Source organism: Zingiber officinale, chromosome 5B (genome assembly GCF_018446385.1).
Source record: "Zingiber officinale cultivar Zhangliang chromosome 5B, Zo_v1.1, whole genome shotgun sequence".
In the NCBI taxonomy this organism is placed as follows: Eukaryota; Viridiplantae; Streptophyta; class Magnoliopsida; order Zingiberales; family Zingiberaceae; genus Zingiber; species Zingiber officinale.
In genome coordinates this window covers 139,521,751-139,542,132 of record NC_055995.1, presented here as the reverse complement: position 1 = coordinate 139,542,132, position 20,382 = coordinate 139,521,751, and the positions used below count along the sequence as shown (strand labels likewise).

At 41.0% G+C, this 20,382-nt stretch overlaps 2 protein-coding genes, 1 long non-coding RNA gene and 1 pseudogene across 3 annotated transcripts; 3 read left to right on the top strand and 1 right to left on the bottom strand.

The window, feature by feature from the left end:
- The first annotated feature begins 3,565 nt into the window (after positions 1 to 3,565).
- Positions 3,566 to 6,480, top strand: LOC121987941. The gene is made up of 3 exons (XR_006113769.1): positions 3,566 to 4,162; positions 4,292 to 4,666; positions 4,809 to 6,480. It is a non-coding gene; the product is annotated as an uncharacterized LOC121987941 (long non-coding RNA).
- A 723-nt stretch (positions 6,481 to 7,203) lies between these two features.
- On the bottom strand, positions 7,204 to 10,211 carry LOC121986384 (annotated as a pseudogene).
- Positions 10,212 to 10,316: 105 nt separating this feature from the next.
- LOC121986383 (2-keto-3-deoxy-L-rhamnonate aldolase-like) lies at positions 10,317 to 11,581 on the top strand. The gene has a single exon (XM_042540294.1). It carries the CDS (start codon positions 10,317 to 10,319, stop codon positions 11,409 to 11,411), a length of 1,095 nt encoding a protein of 364 aa, XP_042396228.1. The 3' UTR covers positions 11,412 to 11,581.
- Positions 11,582 to 13,582: 2,001 nt separating this feature from the next.
- LOC121987161 (ribosomal protein S12, mitochondrial) lies at positions 13,583 to 13,942 on the top strand. Its single transcript, XM_042541055.1, is given in 3 exon segments — positions 13,583 to 13,673; positions 13,676 to 13,748; positions 13,750 to 13,942. Coding segments are annotated over 3 exon segments (357 nt in total).
- Positions 13,943 to 20,382: the final 6,440 nt, after the last annotated feature.

The window sequence follows — 20,382 nt, the reverse complement described above, 5'->3', positions numbered from 1 at the left end:
CTTTCACTACTTAATTTTATGAGTTGTATATATTTTTTTTCTATTTTATGTTTCAGATATATATCTAACACTACTAACCTACGATGGGTAATTAAGTTATCTCCAAAGATGACCTTGTAATTTTTATAAATTTTTGCATCTCTCTTTCTAACCATAAGAAAGTTAATTTGTGATTTATTATTTCCGCTTTTAAAATGAGTAAGTATTTTCTCTCTGTTTAAAAAATATATTAGCTAATATAAAATAATATGTTATCGCAAAATCTAATATAGTTTTGCCTTATCGTTCTTGTTTCAAACCCATAATCCTCATACACTCTATAATATTTCTCAATTTTTACTCCGACATGCCTATTTAAATCACTTCCTATTAAAATCAATTTGTTTGGCAGGATATTTTGTAATACTTTTCATCTAGATCATCCTAAAATCTTGATTTCGTATCTTCCTCTAATTCTAGAAGAGGTGCATATATATGTTAATTACGTTTATAGTTTCTTTCGCCACTACTATATCTTGAGCTATTATTCTATCCTCCTTTTTAACTATTCCTACAACTTAATTTTTTAATGAACTATCTAAAACAATACTCACTTCATTTCTTATTTTACTCTTTCCTATATACCATAATTTAAAATTTGAGTTCTCTATTATCTTTGCTTTCACCTAACTATTTTTTCTTTTGTACATATAAAAACTTAATTTTTTTCCTAATTATCTTATGTACTATTTCCATTGTTTTACCATTTCTATATTTAATGTTTCGAATTTTAGACTATTAATTTTCTTATAATATTTATTTTTATTCAAACTAGGATAGCAAGTAAAAAAATATTTATTTTTTTTTAAAATATTAAAAATATATTTCATTTTATTTAAAAAATATTATTCTAATATTATTATATTAACTTTGACTAAAATTCCTATTCGATCATCATCAACACACCGTTAAATTTGCTCCAGTGTCAATTTTAAACAAAATTATAATAAACAATTTTAATCGAATTTTTCTTGTAAATAAAATTATATACATAATGCTAAAATAAAAAAATAATTAACTAATATTTTTTTACTCTGGTAAATAAAATTATATAAATTGTGCTAAAATAAAAAATATAATTAAGTTTTTTTTTTAAGATACTATTTTAACGAAAACAATGAGTTTCCTCGAAGTTTCCGGCCGGTCGCAGCTTCCTTATGAAATCAGAACTTTCCTCGTAGCTTCCTTCCGGAAATCAGTTCCAGTAAGGTTCCTGGTAGCTTCCAGTAATATCTGTTCCGAGTCGTAGCTTCCTTCCTTCCTTCCTTCCTTCCAGGCAGCTTCCGGAGTCGTAGCTTCAGTTCCGGGTCGCAGTTTCCTTCCTTAATTTCCTGGTAGTTTCTGAAGTTGTAGCTTCAGTTCCGGGTCATAGCTTCCTTCCTTAATTTCCTGGTACTTTCCGGAGTCGTAGCTTCAGTTCCGGATCGTAGCTTCCTTCCTTAATTTCCTGATAGTTTCTGAAGTCGTAGCTTCAGTTCCAGGTCATAGCTTCCTTCCTTCAGTTCCGGATCGTAACTTCCTTAGCTTCCTTAATTTTTTGGTAGTTTCCGAAGTCGTAGCTTCAGTTCCGGATCGTAACTTCCTTCCTTAATTTCCTGATAGTTTCCGAAGCCGTAAGATCAGTTCCTGGTCATAGATTCCTTCCTTTCGAAAATCAGTTCCGGGAAGTTTCCTCGTAGCTTCCTTCCGGGAATTAGTTCCGAGCTAGGTATAAAACCAAGAAACTCGTCTCGAAGAAAATGTTGCATATGAGAATTTCATCTCGTACTACTTAAACATACAAATATTTATTTCAATCAGATATAACTTCCTATCTTTGCCGCTTCCTACAACTTAAAGCTACGAATTGTAAGAATAAAAAATAAGTAAAAGTAATAATAGAAATCTATTCTTTGTACAGTGAAAAAAATAATCCGGTCTATGAAATTCTCGTCATACGAGACTTGGAGAAGGATTCATTGTATTTAATTTTACCTAATTTTTTTGTAAAAATCTGTTTTCAAGATTTTAACTCATGACTTTTTAATATCATGATAATAATTTTATCATTACGACCCCTTCAGAAATCTATTGTCTATACGATAAGACATACAAATAATAAATTGGTAATGACGATAAATATAGTAATTCAGATAGCGCAAGTACGGTCATTGCCCTCGGGAGCATCCGGAACGCCATCCCCGAGAGCACGGCGACGAGCGCCAGCATCTACGCGAAGTAGGCGTGCGGGGGAGGCGCCGCCGGCCGCTGCGCCTTGCGAGAGCAGGAGGCCCCTGAGTAGTTGCGCCGCGCAGAACGCCATTGCCAAGAAATCAAGCCAGATGAGGAGCCGGTGGTTCCGAACGACGACGCCGTTTCTCTTCACCTTCTCCATGATTATATTATCGCAACCGGCGTCGCAACTGGAGGGACAGAGAGAGAGGGAACCCATTAACGAAGTCACTGGCGTCAAAGGACATTGTGAATGATCTGGCGTCAGAGGACATTGTGAATGATCACTTGAAACAATCCGGCCTCAACCATAGAATATATATAGCAAAACAGTTGAATAGTTTGACGTGGCAAAACAGTAATAGTCAACGTATACTTAATTAAACTTAAGTGGACCGGATTCCGGCCTCTCACACTTTAGGCGTCATGTATCAATAGACACCCCAGAAAAATCCGACGCGACGTATACGGAAACTACCAATATCAATCAGTGTACACGCAGATTCATAATTTTTTAATTTATTTTAGATTATTTTATTATTTTTAATCATATTTTTCTAATTAAGAAAATAGGGAGGGAGGTATTATTTATAGGCATTTTATTTCAAAAATAAAGACAAGATTGAGAGTGAGAATAAAGCTAAAATAATTAAGATTTAAATTAATTTATAAATTTCTAGGCGCTCTCTTTATATTTTACGTATTTTTATTATATTTAATCATTTAAAATATTATTATTGTAATTTTATATTAATTTTTCTGATGATAATAAAGGAGAAATATGATGAGCTAAAGCTAGCAGAGAGAAGTTCGCTAACTAGTGATGATACTAACAAATCTGAGCCCTTTATTGGTAATAATATAAATTTACGACGGGAAGCGAGTGGAAATTGAAAGGGGGAAGGATATTAATAATGAGTTCTTTGAGTAGAATCCATAGAATTGCTAGTACATCTTCTTCCACCCCACTAGCCGTAAGGGCATAAATAAATAACTTGATTGAAGAGGGTAACAATTTAAAGGGATAATATCGCAAAGGGATCGGGAAATAAAAAAATGCGCCGACGACAAGATCTCATAATACGATATCTTCAGTTACGCTCTACTCTAAGTCAGATTCCTCTCGATTCTGGTGATGAACAATGATGATGATGATAATGGCGGTGACGGTTATTCATGAATTTGCCTGGTTATGTGATGCGGATGTGGTCGAGGACATGGGAGTAATTAGGGAATAAGGGAGGGGCGTTTGGGTCTTTTCACTATTAGGGCTTTGGAGTTTATAGGTGGGCTTGTTCTTCGTGTCAAAGGAGGGGGAGGTTTTTCGGCTTGGTGTTCGCTACGCCGCCGCCATCGTCCCTTTGCTCCACACCGCCCGCAACTCAGTCGATCAGCATAGCCTACTCCTTCGTCGCCAGCGAGCCTCCAGCTCCTCTGCTTTCCCCCTCTTTCTCTCAGCTTCGGGTTTTTTCCAGCATTGCAGTGATGTTTTTGGCTGGATTCCCTTCTCAACAGCAGTTCGTCGCCATCAAGGGAGAAGAGGGGGAGGTCTGCCTTAGTGATCGGAAGCCGCCGCTACCCACTGGAGGAAGCATACACACGAAGCCGGCGTCGACCACCCCGACTATGCCGACGCCGTCACACGGGGGCTCTTCCGCCGGTCACTAACACCCCTTCTCTCTCCCGTGTGTGAGTCATCAACGCCGCGGGCAGTCTTGGGCAGATCTCATCGCTGCCTCTGGCCTCCGGGCCGCTGTCGTCGTGCACTCCCTGTGGCGCTTTGCGCCGGCCATGCCCCCTTTTTTGGTCATTGTCTCCAGCAGCCTTAGATGGCTCTACAGGCGACCACAGTGGTTTTACAGCCGCTGTCTTATCATTTTCGGCGCAAATATGATCCATCGCTGTGTCTCCGGTAGGCATCTGTTGTGTATTCGGTCATCGAGCCGTTGTGCTTTGTCTTTCGTATCACCATTAGTATTGTGAGCTGTTGTTACTAACCGGCCTCGTTGTATTTCGATTGTGTGTCACCTTTCGGATCCAGGCCGTATCCGGCTCCGTGTTGTCACCGTCGGACTTAGCTCCTCTTCGGTTGGCTCAGATGCATCCGCTCTTTCAGGTCACGATGACTCGATCAACTTCACGACCAGCTCACCGACCCATCCGAGAGCGTCCCGCGGGGCCAGGGTACGTCATTGTACTCGTCTGGTATTTATTTAGTTGTGCCATCATTGTTCGGCTGCTTATATATTCGTGGGAGCCGCTTCGAGCATCGAGGTACCAGAGACCGGGGCGACCTGGTCGCTGGTTGCAGGTAGTGTCAACCAGAGGACATTGGACGACTTGGTCAACACAGGAGACAACCCACCGTTCAGGTCATGGAGATGCGGTTAACATTCCAAGCACGTTACACCAACAGGTCCGTCTTCTCAGATTCCCGACAAGAACATTATGTATGAATATTATTTGCCTCAAAATTAGCATTGTTGAATATTTGTTATTTGATTGTGAATCCTTCATTTTTGTATTTTTTTATTAATACTTTATCATGTCCGGAAAAGGGTGATGGATGGATTGCTGGTGAGGCATTACCGGTGTTGACCAAAAGAAGACTTCGAAGGAGGAAGAAGGGGGTGAGCTGGACCTATGAAGAAGAGAGGTAGCTATCCCCATCGCCAGAAGAACCTGCGAAGAGTAAAAGAGCGAGGAAGGGGGTTAGAATGGAGACCAGGTTGCCTCAACCTTCTCCACTCTTACGCTGAAATCAGTTTCCAATAATATCCAAAATGAGAAGAAAAATAGTGTGAAAGGAATAATGAAATGTGAGTGTATGTCTCCTCCCTCTCGGCCTACAAGAGTGGTCTTTTATAGGAGATACCTCTTACAGGATGTCACATCTGTAATAAGAAATGTCACGTCATAGATGTCAGAAGGTTATGTTGCTCATGTCTGGTACCATACAAAATCTAGTGGGACCATGCTATGTCAATCAAGTTGTTCCACGTGTTTAGACAACCCACATATTCTGATAGCCTACATATTCTAGCATCCTGACAACCCACATGGGTTCCACATGCTGCTGGTAAGTCTAGATATTTAGGCTAGGGAGGGTGTCGAGTCGGAGTGAAGGTGAGCTTGGAGCATTCGAGTGGCAAAGCCGGTTGGACACAGACCGGATATTCTATTGAGGATCCGAGCTTTTACGGTGAGTACAGGACCAACTGCATGCAGGTTGGCTCAGCTCGACGGGTTGGGCTAGCTGATCGGCTTTGCTCTAGGTCGGCCTTGGAATGCTGCCGGTCAGATTTACACTGGGTCGACTTGACTCTGTCAAGTAGACTAGCGGATCGATTCTACTCTGACAGATTGGTCGGCTAGACTCTGCTCTGAGTCGATTCGGCTTTGCTAAGCAGACTGGCGGGTCAACTCTGCTTTGAGTCAGCCTTGGAATGCTATCGGTCTGATCTGGCGAGCTGGCACTGGTGGATCGACTCTGTACTATTAGAAAGGCTAGCGGATTTGTCCTGGAATGTTGTCGGTCGGATCTTCACTGGGTCGACTCAACTCTGTTAGGCAAACTGGCGAATCGACTATGCTCAGCCATTTAGGCTGGCTGGTCAGCCTTGGAATGTTGTTGGTCGGATTTGGCAGATCGATCCTAGTGGATTGGACTTTTGGGTTGGCCCTAGCCTGTCAGACCTTCGAGTCGACCTTGGCCGATTAGATTTTCGGGTCAGCCTTGACTGGTCAGACCTTCGGGTCGGCTCTAGGAAGACGGATCGATTAGCTTAAATCGAAAGAGATGGTCATTGACCTCCCTTAACTTTAACCTAACTCAGCATTACTCTAGTCAGATCCGTGACAACTTTTCATACCCATCGTATCAATACTATTAGTTTGTTTAGAACCAGGTTGGTGAGGGCCAAGAAAGGTAGCAGAAATTGAAAATTCAGTAGACCTTTACATATTAAATTTTGTGTTAGTTTATAAAATTTTCCTTCTCGTTGAAATTGATATTTTTTTGTTTGTTTTTTTTTTACGTAAAAAGAAGAGGATGAAGGGAAGGAGAAGGAACTATATGCCGCAGACGAAGAGAATGAACTCCTGTATCTTTCCCTCGTGTGGAGACTTGTAGGATATTTTGGGATATTTTGTTAATTTGATTATTGGATATTTTGTTAATTTGATTATGAGACTCGTATAAACTGGGTTTGGATCTTGTTGAATTTTTTTATTGGTTATGTTGTTATATGGTATTGTGTCGTTGAACTTGGTTAATCGGATATTTTGTGCTGTTACTTGGTTGTTGGTATGTGTATTGTTTAATTTGAAAGTATTTTGTATATAGGTTTGTTTGTAAATACGTTATCAATGCAGAAATGGGGAGTTCAACAAAGTTTGCGTTTTGTGACCAAAAATTTTCAGACCAAAATTATCATAACTACCGTATGTATCACAAATTTGTGACAAATTTACAATAAAAACGGGATTTGTCACCAAATCTAAAACGAAAACTAATTTTCATGAATTGCATTTTGTGAATTGTTGACGGATTTTATTTTCGTTGCAAGATTACAACAAATTTGACAATAAAAATAATATCACAAAATTAATGATGAATTTACACTTTTGTCACAGAGATTGGCGATGACTTATTCACGACAAAAAAAATTTTCACCATAGAGTTCATCTCAAATTATTTTGTGACGTTTTTTATTTTTTTCAAAAAATACATCGCAAAATTCATCACAAAATATCTTTATTTATTTATTTTATTTTTCAGTGTCTTAAAACTGAAATCCAGTGCAACAGCAGCAGCTAGGAATGTGAAGATATTCTCAGGCACATGAAGTACCCCATCAATTTAATGATCCTAATGAACGCAGGAGAATGATCCTAATGAGCAAGTTGGGTCACTGTTTAGTTAGGTGAAAATAGATGAGCACATTTATCAACTGCATCACAAGGCACACCATCAACTAACTCAATCATTAGGATTTGAGTTTTCTACAATTACATATCTGACTTCATAACTCATAACCTTTTAATACGCTATTAATATGATTAAATAAAATCAAACCGAACTACTTACCGTATGTATAATCATCGGCTTTAAACTAATATGGGTTGTCGAGGTCCTCTTGGAGTGTCGAAGTCAGGCACAAGTATCAATTGGTTAGGTCAGAAAGCTGATCCATTTCTAAGACAGCATGATACACATGAAGTTGAAGAGCTTCATATCTTCATTCAACAAGTTCATTGTAGCAACTCCGTGATCGGCTTGTTTATAGCTCTCCAACTGCTCGAACTACTACACGTAGGAGAATGAATGGCAGAGTAACTTAAATGAAGGATGGCTGTGGATAGATACCTTAAATACTTGTAAAGACCGAAATGAAACACGTCTTGCGAATGAATTATGGTTCACGGTTCTATTTCCTCATAGCAATGGTTTCAAAATTGCCATCTTAGAAATCAAGTGCAACAGCAGCAGCGAGGAATGTGAAGATATTCTCAAACACATGAAGTGCTCCATTGATCGAGAATGAGATAAGGCTTTCCGTATCTAATTCAAATGTCTTTATGGTTTCTACCTCTAAGAGACCTGCATGTTCACTTTGATTTCTTCTCAGCAATCAAAATGAAAATAGGAATAAAAATATGTTAGGAAGATGTTAGAGGTCTATACCCTTAATGACACTGAAGGCTGCGCATGCCCCGGGTTTGAGTTGAAAATTATCCAAGTCACCTCTTACTGTATAACGGAAGGTAACTCCAAATAAAGCACAGCTAATAGAAACAACAGCCAGATGAGTGATAAGTTCAGGATAGCTTGTAGCTTGTAGCTTGTAGCTTGATACAGAGAAATAGGGAAATTAGCAAGTGTGCCGGTCACAGCAGAAATTAGAGCAGCCTTTGCTGATTCTAATGTCTCTCAATCTTTATCAATAACTTCAGAGACCCATAAATGTTATGGTTCTCATCTAGATTTGCTGACAAAGACCTTTGAGCTTCTTCTACCTTCCCCCTAGCTTCTCACAATTCCCTTTGCGATTCTGCAATCTTATTTGAAAACCAATTCCAAATAGTGCAACATGCATTTTTATAGGATAAATGACGAGGAATTGTGCAAAATCCTCTTGTCTACTGTTTGAGTTCTATAAAAACCAGGTTGAATTAGTTTCACTTGATACTTTTGGATTACTAATAAATTGATTGTCTAACTATTTATCCAAAAATTCAATTGTTAGGAAAGAGACCAATTATATATATATAAATTAGGCTACACCACTTGTCCATGTGGGAACTAGAGAGAGCCTTGATCACACAGTGATGTTGTGCAAGGGTCTAAAATAGTAAGGTTTATGATCCAAGATACAATTTTTCAGACACAAAAATTGCATGTTCTCTATTCGAGACAATGCTTCACACAGTGATAAGCTCAAGAATTTACCACTAGAGAGAGCATTGTTCACTCGTATAAGGGATGGAAGTTTTACCTTTTTTGCTATTGCCCAATGAAACTATACAGTACATATAACTATTTGATCCATGAGGTAACCATAGATAAAAGGTTCTCTTCTTCGCGCTAAATAGGTGATTTTCTTTGGAAAACAGTACAGAAAAAAAAATTCAATCAGGAGCGGATCTTTGACATAGGTATACATTTCCAATTCCAAAAACTAAGCTTCTGCAAAGTTACTAGGACAAAAGAACTGGCTTCCCCACCATGCTAGATGTCAAAAACTTCACTTCTTGCCTAAGTAGTGCTAATAAACACATGTTAATCATTCTATCCTAAGCAAGTGATTACCATGCTCTTATTAGTGTGGAGCTGGTCTTCGAGCAAATAAATGCTTACAAGGATGTAGGTTCCACAAATGTATGGAATAGACTAATAATGAGGTAAAAATATTATTCTATTTTCCTTCAACAATCAATGTCATTTCCCTATGAAAGGTAGTGAAATTCATTATACTCCACCAATTGCCCATGTTACTATGTTAGTTGAACGATTAGTGAAGAGTGACAATAACAATGCAATGAGACGAGTCATAAAAGTAAAATTGATCCCATTATAGCACAAACACATATTAGTATGTCAAATTGTAGAGATTCAAGTAGATGAGGAAATAATCTCGAAGGTGCATGCTACCAAGTTGGTAAAGACTAAAGACTTTGAAAGTTATTGCCAAGGTCCTAAGTTCAAAAACAACCTTCACCAAATGGAAACCTTTCTCTCTATAATCTTCAAAATTTCATCTGGATGTAGATGAGGATTCAACATGATTTCAACACTATGTATGAGATCGAATTGCAGAAGAAATGCAGTTATGTAACTATGTTGCATCTATGAGCATTGCAAATCACAAGACTCAAACCTTTTCTTTAGCCAATGAGGCAATTAGACAACCAAAAATACTCATGAAGGAGAAGATTAGCACTGTGAGGGAGAGCTCACCTCGGCCTCGCGGCTCTGTAGTTGCCGCACGTACTCCTTAGCGCTCAAGGCCTCCACTTCCTCGCCCGGTCTACTCTGGCGGAGGCCTTCTCCAGCCCGTCCAGAAGCGCTTTGTTCTCCTCCCTCTGCAGCAATTTCTCCACCATGCCGGATACTATCTCGTCCGGCCTCGATCCAGTTCCCTTTGGGTCAGCGCTGCATAGACACCGCAAAGAGCGAGAGCGGGAGATGAAGCAAGAACGGAAGATTACAGGATTTGAGCTAGGCTTTGACTCGCGGAGCCGGAAATGAAGAGGGTCACCGTAGGTCAGTAGGCTCTGACCGAGAAGCGAGGAGGGTACGGAGTGGAGCGGTGGAGCTATGGCGGTGGGCGGCAGAAGCGACGACATTATAATCCGTAGCGGAGCTGCTCCGGTATGAGGATACCTCTGAAATAGGGTTATGTTTATCAATTTAATGATCCAGGACCCAAGACGTTACCCGAATCATGGTTCGATACGACAAGGGAGCCAATGCGGGGTCCAGCGTCATGCCCTAGAGACGGGCAGTCATTATCCAACCGCATAAAGCTCGCCGTCACCGCTGTGGAGAGGGGAAGGGCAGAACGATGGCGGCTTCTCTGTCAACCATGGCGCTGGCTACCGCCGCTAAGCCTCCCCTCCTCGGCCCGCAAATCCTGCAGATTCAAAGCGCTCATTCGACCACCCTTTCTCTCCGATCCGACCAAATGTTCACTGCCATCTCCATTCCCTCGCGAAGGCCGTCGCTTCCACGCGTTCGATCCGCTGGATCGCCGTCGCATCAGGAGTACGAGACCTTTCCCCGGAGCCTCAAGTCCCGCCTAGCCGCTGGCGAGACCCTCTACGGCCTCTTCCTCCTCAGCGCCTCCCCGACTCTCGCCGAGATTGCCGGCCTCGCCGGCTACGACTACGTCGTCGTCGACATGGAGCACGGCCCCGGGGGCATATCCGATGCCCTCCCCTGCCTCCGAGCCCTCGCTGCCGCGCACACCCCTGCCGTGCTCCGCCTCCCGGAGCCCTCCGCCGTCTGGGCCAAGAAGGCCCTTGATATAGGCCCCCAGGGCATCATGTTCCCCATGGTCGATTCTCCCGCCGCCGCCGCGCACGCCGTCTCCTGCTGCCGCTTCCCACCGCGCGGCGTGCGCGGCTCCGCCCACACCGTCGTCCGCGCCTCCGCCTACGGCCTCGACGACGGGTACCTAGCCCGCTGCGAGGAGGAGCTGTTGGTGATGTGCCAGGTGGAGTCGGTGGACGCCGTGTCGGAGATCGAGGCGATCGCCACCGTCGAGGGGGTCGACGTGATCCAGATGGGCCCTCTGGATCTGAGCGGGAGCATGGGCTACCTGTGGGATCCGGGAAACAAGAAGGTGCGCCAGGTGCTTCGGGAGTTGGAGAGAAGGGTTCTCGGTCTGAAGAAGAGGCAGTCAGAGGCGAACGCTGCGGCTGAGGGAGGGAGTGCCAGCCTCGGAGGCCCCTATCTGGGGGGCTTCGCAATGCCGCACGATCCGCCGGAGGAGCTGAAGGCGAGGGGGTATCACATGGTGGCGGGGGCAGTGGACGTTGGGCTGTTCCGCCAGGCGGCGGCGGAAGACGTGCGGCGGTTCCGGCGGGCGGAGGTGGAGATCGGCGAAGAGGGGCACGAGGACGAGAAGCCGAGGGACGAGTCCTACTGGAGCGAGTGAGCTGAGTTGTCGAGTCGAACTGGAAAGGCCGAGTCAGTTAGGAGTCGAGCCCAAGAGCTATGTTATTGACTTGTTTTTGTTTGCGTGTTGCTGTTCTTTAATGGATTCACCAGTTTGGAATAGCAGGATAAGTAATTAAAAATTAAATAAATTATTTTGTTTCAAATCAATGTCTAAATTTTTTTAATTAAAATTGAATAAATTAAACTGATAAAATATTAGTTAAACAATTTTTAAAATTAAAATCTAACCGTATTAATAAAAAACTAATATTTTTTAATTGAATTTTTAAATTCCATATTTTGTGATAACTTCGTGTGGTTTTTGCAGGTGACGATGGGTCCTACTGGAGCGAGTGAGCTGAGTCGTTGAACCGCTAAGGCCGAGTCAGTTGTGAGATGAGCCCAAGAGCTTGTTTTCGTGTTTGTGTGTGGCCCTTTACTGACTTCTTTTGAGACAAGTTTGGGATAGTTCATAGGCTAGTAACTCGTGTTATGTTGCTAGGTAAGGATGCATATTTTGTGATATGTTCGTGCGGTTTTTGCGAGTGACGATGTGCTAACATTATAAGTGATTATGATAGCAGTAACAACTAACTCTTTATCCTACTCAGTGGAATCGGCTAGATCAAGATTCATGGTTAAACTTTGTCACACAATTCATCAATCAACAGCGATTGATCGCTTGTGAAAGGGTGAAGTAAGTTAGGCTGATAGCAACCCTTCCAGGAGATGAGCTGACCTGACCCAAGCCATTTGTGCCGATGCTCTATGGACTTACGAATGGCCACTAGAGCTATGGAACAAGTAGAGCAGTCCGCACGTATATACGATTCGATCTAATTCTAAACGTGATTAACAAAATTTAGCGAGATGGGAGCCATCTCATTATTGGTTTTTGTATCTAACATACATGGAAACAATACCTAAAGATCGGGGTGGCAATGTGCCATTGCACATACTGCAACGTATCACACTTATCGACTGTATAAGCTCAGAAAATACTCTGGTAAGTTCATGAACTTAAACTCCTACAATCTGCATTCTGAAATAGAGATATGAATTTAACTTAAAAGCTATATAATTATTGAATACGTGTGAATGGAGAAGAGGTGAAGATGGATAGAAGCTTCATTGTGAATGTGACTTTAGTCAACATTGAAAGTTTTAAGGTATGTTAGTTAATTTATATTGATTCACATGCATTGAGGATGTAAACAAATGCATGAGGAGATGCTCTCTCTTACGCGTGGGTGTGCAGAGGGGGGAGGGGGGGGGGTGCAAATCTAAGGCTTGAATTGCATTGAACCATGTTGACGCATGTGCGGGCACGACCTATGCGCGCTGAATGTCGGATCGGTCTATGTAAATATTTTTGCTACTATGTAACAGATGCTTGCTCACCGTTGATCTGAGCTCCCATATAAGGAGGTTGTGGTCATAGGCAGAGAATACACACAGAAAAAACACAAGTGGGTGCCACTCAGTTCGCCGTGACCACCAGTGCTTGGTGGGAATCACGATCAGTCGTTGTATCCTGGGAAACAGACGACCCTAGTTAAGCCTCGAAGCAAAGCCGGAGGTGGGGTGAATCTGTTTCAAGGAAACTGTGTCAATCGCATGCCTCGGTCTGCAGCTCAAAACCTGACAGGCCAATTGGCAGACCTGTCATTCTGCAACACAGATCTGTCCACTCTGTCGCTCAGAGGTCTGCCCACTCTACAACACAGATCTGCCTGCTCTGTCGTTCTGTAATATAGATCTGCTTGCTCTGTCGCTCTGTAACGCAGATCTACCAGACCTGTCGCTCTGCAACATAGACTTGCTGTTCAGCCGACCTGCTCGCTCGGCAATACAGACCTACTACTCAACTAATCAGCCCGCTCGACGACTCAGCCCGCTCTTCGGCACGTAACAAAAATCAACCCCTGCTGACAGCCTGAGATTATCCGCTCAGATCATTTCGACTGTAAGTTGAATTTAATTCAGTATAGTTTAAATTTAACTAATACCCCATAAATCTCCGACAACAGATTATTTATTTCAACAATAAATTGCAGCAGCTGGCTGATTCAGTAAAGAAGCATCTTGCCCTTTAAAATTCTGAAAGAGTTGGCCAGTTCATCCAAATCCATGGGGAAACTATTGAGCTTAGATTATTTAGTCGGAAACATGAGCCTATGCCCTACATGCAACCGATTGATTTGTCATGGTAGAGAAGAAAAACGGCACACAGACCGTACTCGAGCTTCAGATCAATGTCCCAGAAGCAAGGAGTATGCCTACGTGTTCTGACGAGAACACCGTAAGAACCAAATTCAGCAATAGACAACAGCTATTTTATTTTCTCACATTCAAGGTGAAGGCCATAATTTTCAGTAACATCCTATAGTCTTAGTCAGAGGAGGTAGAGTGAAAGATTCGCCGAGTGTGAAATCACATCGTATTTAAGGAGTGAAGGATTTATTGTGAATTCCAGATCGTAGAAGAGGCAGATCAAAATATGGTGCAGAAGGACGCAAATCGAAATGAAATGGATATTCCTCTGTTGTTTTTTATCAGTTTATCGGAAAGGACGGGGTGCAAGAACAATTCAATCCCATGGCTTCAGATCAGGTAGATTAGTGAAACTCTTTGTAAACGGTACTCGATCTTGGTTGATTGCCTTCCTAAGCAACTATGAGAGAGCTTCAGGTCAGTTAATAAATTGAAGCAAAAGTAGTAGTAGTGGTGCAGGACCTCGCATTGTCGAGAGGTTCTTATTTAGATATGCTTGGTAAGTGATCCTGTTCGAAAATAGAGAAGATAATTAATTGGGAAGCGTGGCTTGATATTGATTAAATCAAGACTCTTCGTTGTCAAAAAATAACTCCGAAGCACTCCTGTGTGTCAAAAAGAACGTTAATGATCGGGCCAGGGAAGGAGTTCCGACGTAGATCCTCCAATCTCAAGTCAGTAATCAAGTCGAGTAGATGAACAATATGACGAACAATGGCTATGAGTGTGTAAAATTACATAGCCTCATATACCTACGCTGGTAAAGGGAGACCCCTTTTGTAGTGTTATTATTTGTAAATGTACGAATCTCAAAACATTTCCAAAAAAGGATAAATCATAAAGATGTTTTGACATCTTTCTCAAAATGGACCCGCAATCCCTGCATGTGGCAGAGAGGAAGCTTCTAATATACGTCTTGCATACAGAATATTCTTGGTCCTTCATGATACAAGATACCAAAAGGAATATGAGGTTGTTGGGTTAAGGGCCCCACCATAGACTTATATGGAAAACTGACCGAGTTCCTCCTGTGATCCGATAGACAATCGCTCAAAAGGATCAGCCAATCGAACTTATAAAGTGTTGTTGGGAACTCGTTCCTCACTCGTCTTATCTGTCTAGCCAAAGAGTTCAAGCGGACCGGGCGTCCAGTCTATCCGATCAGCCTGCAGTTCCGATCAGCCTGCAGTTCCGATCAGTTGAACTACTTGACCAATCTAGTTAATCATGCTATTTTCAAGTGGCAAAGAAGTCTAGGCTATGAAGAGTGCTAACTCTTCTTTAGTTATTCATCCACATTCAACAAATCGACGTCCGACCCTCCCATCGGTCAGATCGAACGAACTCTCAGCCGCGCAACTACATCGGCTTCTAGGATTGACCTCTCCTTGACTTTGACTGCCACATCAGCCGACATTCTTGACTTTGACCCGACTCTAAGGCTCCACATCATCCGTTGTATTACAAGTATCCCCTTCAAATCTAGTCGAAAGAGACTGCAGTCTGACTGACTGGATAATTGTGTTGTCTATGCTTCTTATTCTCTGATCGGACATTCATTCTTTGTATCGCCGCTCGTCTCAAGTTGTTGCGACACTTAGTTGTTGATGCTTTTAACGTCCTTTGTTTCCTGACTAGACACTCATTCTTTGTGCCGCCGCTTGGCCTATACTGACATCACTATGACACATTGGAAACATGGTACGTCTTAATGTTAACCATGATGAGCATGCCTTTTTACCATAAGCCTACTGTTGCCTCCCATCCTTCATAAATGCGGTCTGCGTCTGGTTGACATGTGTCGCATGCTTGCGCTAAAGAATATCGGATGTGATAAGTAACTGTTGAGATTCAATGTGTCCATTGGCAGTTTAAATTCAACAATCTGGATTAAATCTCTCATCCCTTTGATTGAACAGTTGTGAGCAACTGTCACTAGGGATTTTAAGTTTCATGTTTCAATGTCACTTTATTGTTTTCACGCTCCTCTCTTCTTCTTCTTCCTTGCTTCCTGCTTGCTGCCGCTGACGATTGTTCAAACCTTTTGCTCTTCTCGTTTCTAGTAAGTTCCATTTCTTTCTTCTCCTCCAGTCCTCTGTCCACTTTTCATGGCTCGTGGTCCCCCTGTCGTTGTCCATGGGCTCTGGTACACTTCCACTGCTTATGATTTTAATGGTGAGGAGGTGGATGAGCTGCATCTTTCTTATCATATTCCTCCTGCCCATTATATTGTCATCCCCTCTGTCTACGATCACCCCCACCTTCCTCCATCCAATTTTATTGCTTTTTTCAAGGACCAATTCTTGGCCGACCTTTGCTTTCCCCCGCGCCCTTTTCTTTTTGAAGTTTGTTCTTATTTCCACATCCTTCTACAACAATTAACATTTAATTCCATTAGATTGTTGTGTGGGGTATGAGTATTGTCCTGGCTATACCGAGTCCCCTTGTATCCCCTAGTCTTCCACCATTTCTACTACCCTAAGAAGTCCGAGCCGGACATCTTCATTTTTCAAGCTCGAGTGGATGCGGTATTCTTTAATAAAATACCCTCGTCTAATAAGGGATGGAAGTCCCACTACTTCTATCTTTGACCGACCCCTCCCGTAACCTTCCCGACCGAGTGGCAAATGAAATGCCTAACCCTCTCGAGTTAAGCAAGTACAAATGGGAGTTGGTCTACCTCATGACTTTTGCTCAGCTAGCCGGTCTAAAGTATCATATTCAGCTAGAGAGCCATGGGCTTTTGTTAGAGCAGGTGCCCTGTAAAGCCAACTATTGGCTAGGACTTTATTGACTCTTGTAAATAAACAATCTTTATTTTAATATAATTCAATTCAGTTTGATATTACTTTATCTTTATACATATGCTATATGCATAGATAAAGTCTTTGAATATACTATAGTGAGATGTTGTAGTATATATGATGGTCATCTGAAATACATTAATATTCACTGTATATTCTAAATTTGTTCCTAGTCAATTGGGTCGCCTAATAAATAAGGATAAAAGGCTGTTTGAGCTAGAGACTAGCATCTGTGATGTAGTGTATCATGTTTCATTGGTAAGGACATAGAGATGTTCAAACATACAGATGGATGATCATATGATGAGTTTATTGAACATCCCTCACACAGACTTTCCAAGTGGTTATCATTTATTGAGTGGATAAGTCTTTGGTTATGGTTGTACACTAGTAGTCCTTATGACCCGGGACAACACTGAGACTTTATATGTTGGGGCTGCACTTTGACTCATTTACCGACTCTATTAGGGGTCATTAGGTGGTGAGATTGGGTGTAGTAACGAAAAATATAGAAGTCAGTGTATTGTAGTCGGGGATTCACCACACACCCATAGGTGTGGATATCCTATATAATATATTATTTTATAGTGTATGAAGTCTCTGATAAGAGTTGTAAGATGTACTTTAGGAAAGGAGTTTATTGATTACATATGCGATATCACTATAAGATATATCACATGGTTGTCGAATCAATATACAATCCTCGATGTACCAATGGTTGTAGATTCAACTGGGATATATGAGATGAAGGGACTGAACTGTATGTTAACCATAATCGACTGGTTCTTGCAGGCACTATTCAGTGATATCTAGGGAATCATGGGGCGGTGCTGCTAGACGCTCTTACCATGATTCGTTGGGTGTTAATCAAAATTAATTCTGACATCCTATAATTAAGGAGTTAATCATAGGATGAGGCTATTAAGGGTATGCCCGAATAAAGGACAAGTATAGTCCTAAATCACAAAGAGTTGTAAACTCACGGCTAGCTGTATCCCTTAACAATTGAGGGTCACACAAGTATTGGTTTCCCTATTTCCCATTGAGAAAGTCAAATTCAAGGAGTTAAATTTGGCGAATAAAGTTTGATATAATCAAACAGTGAATTGACAAATAAAATTTGATATGATCAAATGTTAGAGTGATTTCCAATCAATGGAAATAAGGAGAGTGGAAGAGTTTCACACAAAGTATATAAATTTGATTTATATATTATTGTAATAGCGAGCAAATGTGTTTGCCGTATCATTGATATTGGATCGTTGATATGATTACAATGGACTCGGATTATTGAGTTCTAGAAAAGTTCTAAAAATCTAGTAGACCAAGATGGAAGAGATAATGAGCCTTGAAAGTTCAAGCCAAAGAGGAAATGCAATTACAATTAAATTGCATCATGAGAAAATAAAGAAAATAAAATAGAAAAACTAAAAAAAAAGGAGTATTTGTTTTCAACGTGACGTAAAAAAAGGAGAAGAAAAATTACTCGTACATGTATATAAGAGTCTCGCACTCTTAACATGTGATGTTTTGACTAAAGACTTTGAGTAATAATCCTTACGAGTGACCATAGGATATACGTCTCCTCGTAAAGAGCGGTGAATCCTTTGTGGGATATCCAAACATCTTCGGACACTTTAATTTATATCCAATCATCCCGGGTCCACACCTCAATGAGATGTTTGCTTAAAATATCAAAGTATAAGTCTCCATGACCAAGATAACTTATATACCTCAAGTCGAAAGAAACTTGCACTCGTGCTGTAGTAACACTTCACAGATATATATATATATATATAACCATATGAAGTCTTACAGCGAGTCACTCCAATGAACTAGTTATCATAACCAACATCCACGTTTAACTCTCGACATCCTAATGTCTCCAGCCAGTAAGAAAACAGCTGCTTGGCCGAATCAAGGAGTATAACCCGTGCTACTCCTACAAAATTGATGATGTTCGAATGCATGAGTTTGACAACTAGAGAAATTTTAATATATTCATAATTGCACATGTAGAGATAATCATTAGTTGCGATCCAATTATATATTCTCTCATGCTATGAATAATATTATAGACATTTAGTAAATGAGTTTAAGACAATCAAACATATAATATGTACTCAAATAACGAATTTATACTTATCAAATAAATAGAAAAAATTGTAAGACGATTGTCTTAGGACATCTCTCAAATTCTAACATGATATGCATCCAACATGCATATCAACTCACAGTCAGCGGTCGAGTCCACCACTTGATCAATGCTTGGCAGAGGGTAGTAGTTTTTGGGGCGTGGCTTGTTTAAATCTTTGAAATCCACGCATACTGGTTGTTATCGGGCTTAGATACTAGTACCACATTTACTAGCTAATTCGAGAATTGAACTTCACAGATATGCCCAGCTTCCAGTAGCTTATCTATCTAATCTCATATAATTTGATTATTCTCAGCTCCAAAATCTTTCTTCCTCTGTTTAACCGGCCGAGCGTTCGGGTGGATGTACAGTGCATGTTCCATCACTAGGGATGAGATACCCATGAGTTCACGGGGCATCCAGGCGAAAACATTATCATTACGCGTCAAGCAGGAGATCATCTCTTCTTTGTTCTTTGGGCTTAGGTCGGTTGCTATTTGAGTAGTGGCCTCCGATTGACTCGGATGAATTTGCACTTCCTCCTCTTCCTCGTATACTAAAGTTAGGGGAGCTTCTTGAATAGTATTAATCTCTACTCACTGAGTTTTCCATGTGGCACCAGCTTTGGTTTTCACCACTTCCACTTAGCACTTACGCGCCACCGGTTGGGGTATGTCTTATGCTATGTGTGCTTAACACGTTTAGCAAAACATGCAGCAAAAGTAAAATACGATAATAAAACTATTTTATTACAACACACTCTACACACATGCAGGATACAATTATGCAGAAATAATCGTAAAACAAAATTTTAAGAATAATAATTATTTTAGGCGTACTTTACAGATGATGCGTAGGGAAAAGAGCATCAACTTTAGCGATGCCCACGAATCTCGTCTCTATTCATATCGATGTTGAGTTCTTCAAGATAACTCTGGTGAGCAACAAGATTCATCTTTGATTGGTACTAACCAAGCATGGAGACAATGTGATCCAAGAGAAGGAAGAAGAAGCGAAAGCTTGAGGACATAAAACTTCGTCCTTGGCTTTTGGTGGGTGACGACAAAGAAACGAGAGGAGAGAGAGGGAGGCTAGATTTCCAAAATCCTAAACTCACGAATAATGAATTAGTTGTCTATTTTTCTCCCTTCTATATCAAGATATAGGTTCTCTTAATATTGAATTAAATAGTCTAAATCTAGCCCAAATTTCTTAACCAAAATTTGGCCCATTAACATCTTGATTTGATTCACAAATAAACCAACTTAGTTTAAATCAAACTAAATTGTTTCATTACTAAACCAAATAGGGTCTAACTCTTCCATAAGAGATGTGTCTCATCCGCGCTATAGTTCTGAAAAAATATCTTTCATATTTATCCTTTATATGGTTTAACCAAATATCTTATCTCTTGATTTGAATCAAATTCTCAAACTTGTTTTATGTCTTTTTAGATACTTGTAATGCATGTGACTTAATAGATGTTGGATCGTGAATTTCGCTAGGGGGGGGGGGGGGGGGGGGGGGGGGAATAGCGATCTAAAATTTTCGTAGAGTAAGAACGCAGCGGAAAAAGAATAAACGAAAAGAAAGAGCAATGCTAATACAAGTTGATTTACTTGGTTCGGAGCCTTCGGCGACTCCTACTCTAAGGCCCGCACTCGTTGAGTGCTTTCGTTGCGTAATCACTAATAATTCGAAAGGATGTTACAAAATGAAGTACAGGAATTATTATAAACAAAAAAAATCGACAA

Excerpts from the sequence above, each read along its gene's own strand:
- LOC121986383 (XM_042540294.1), top strand. The coding sequence starts at position 10,317 with ATGGCGGCTTCTCTGTCAACCATGGCGCTGGCTACCGCCGCTAAGCCT.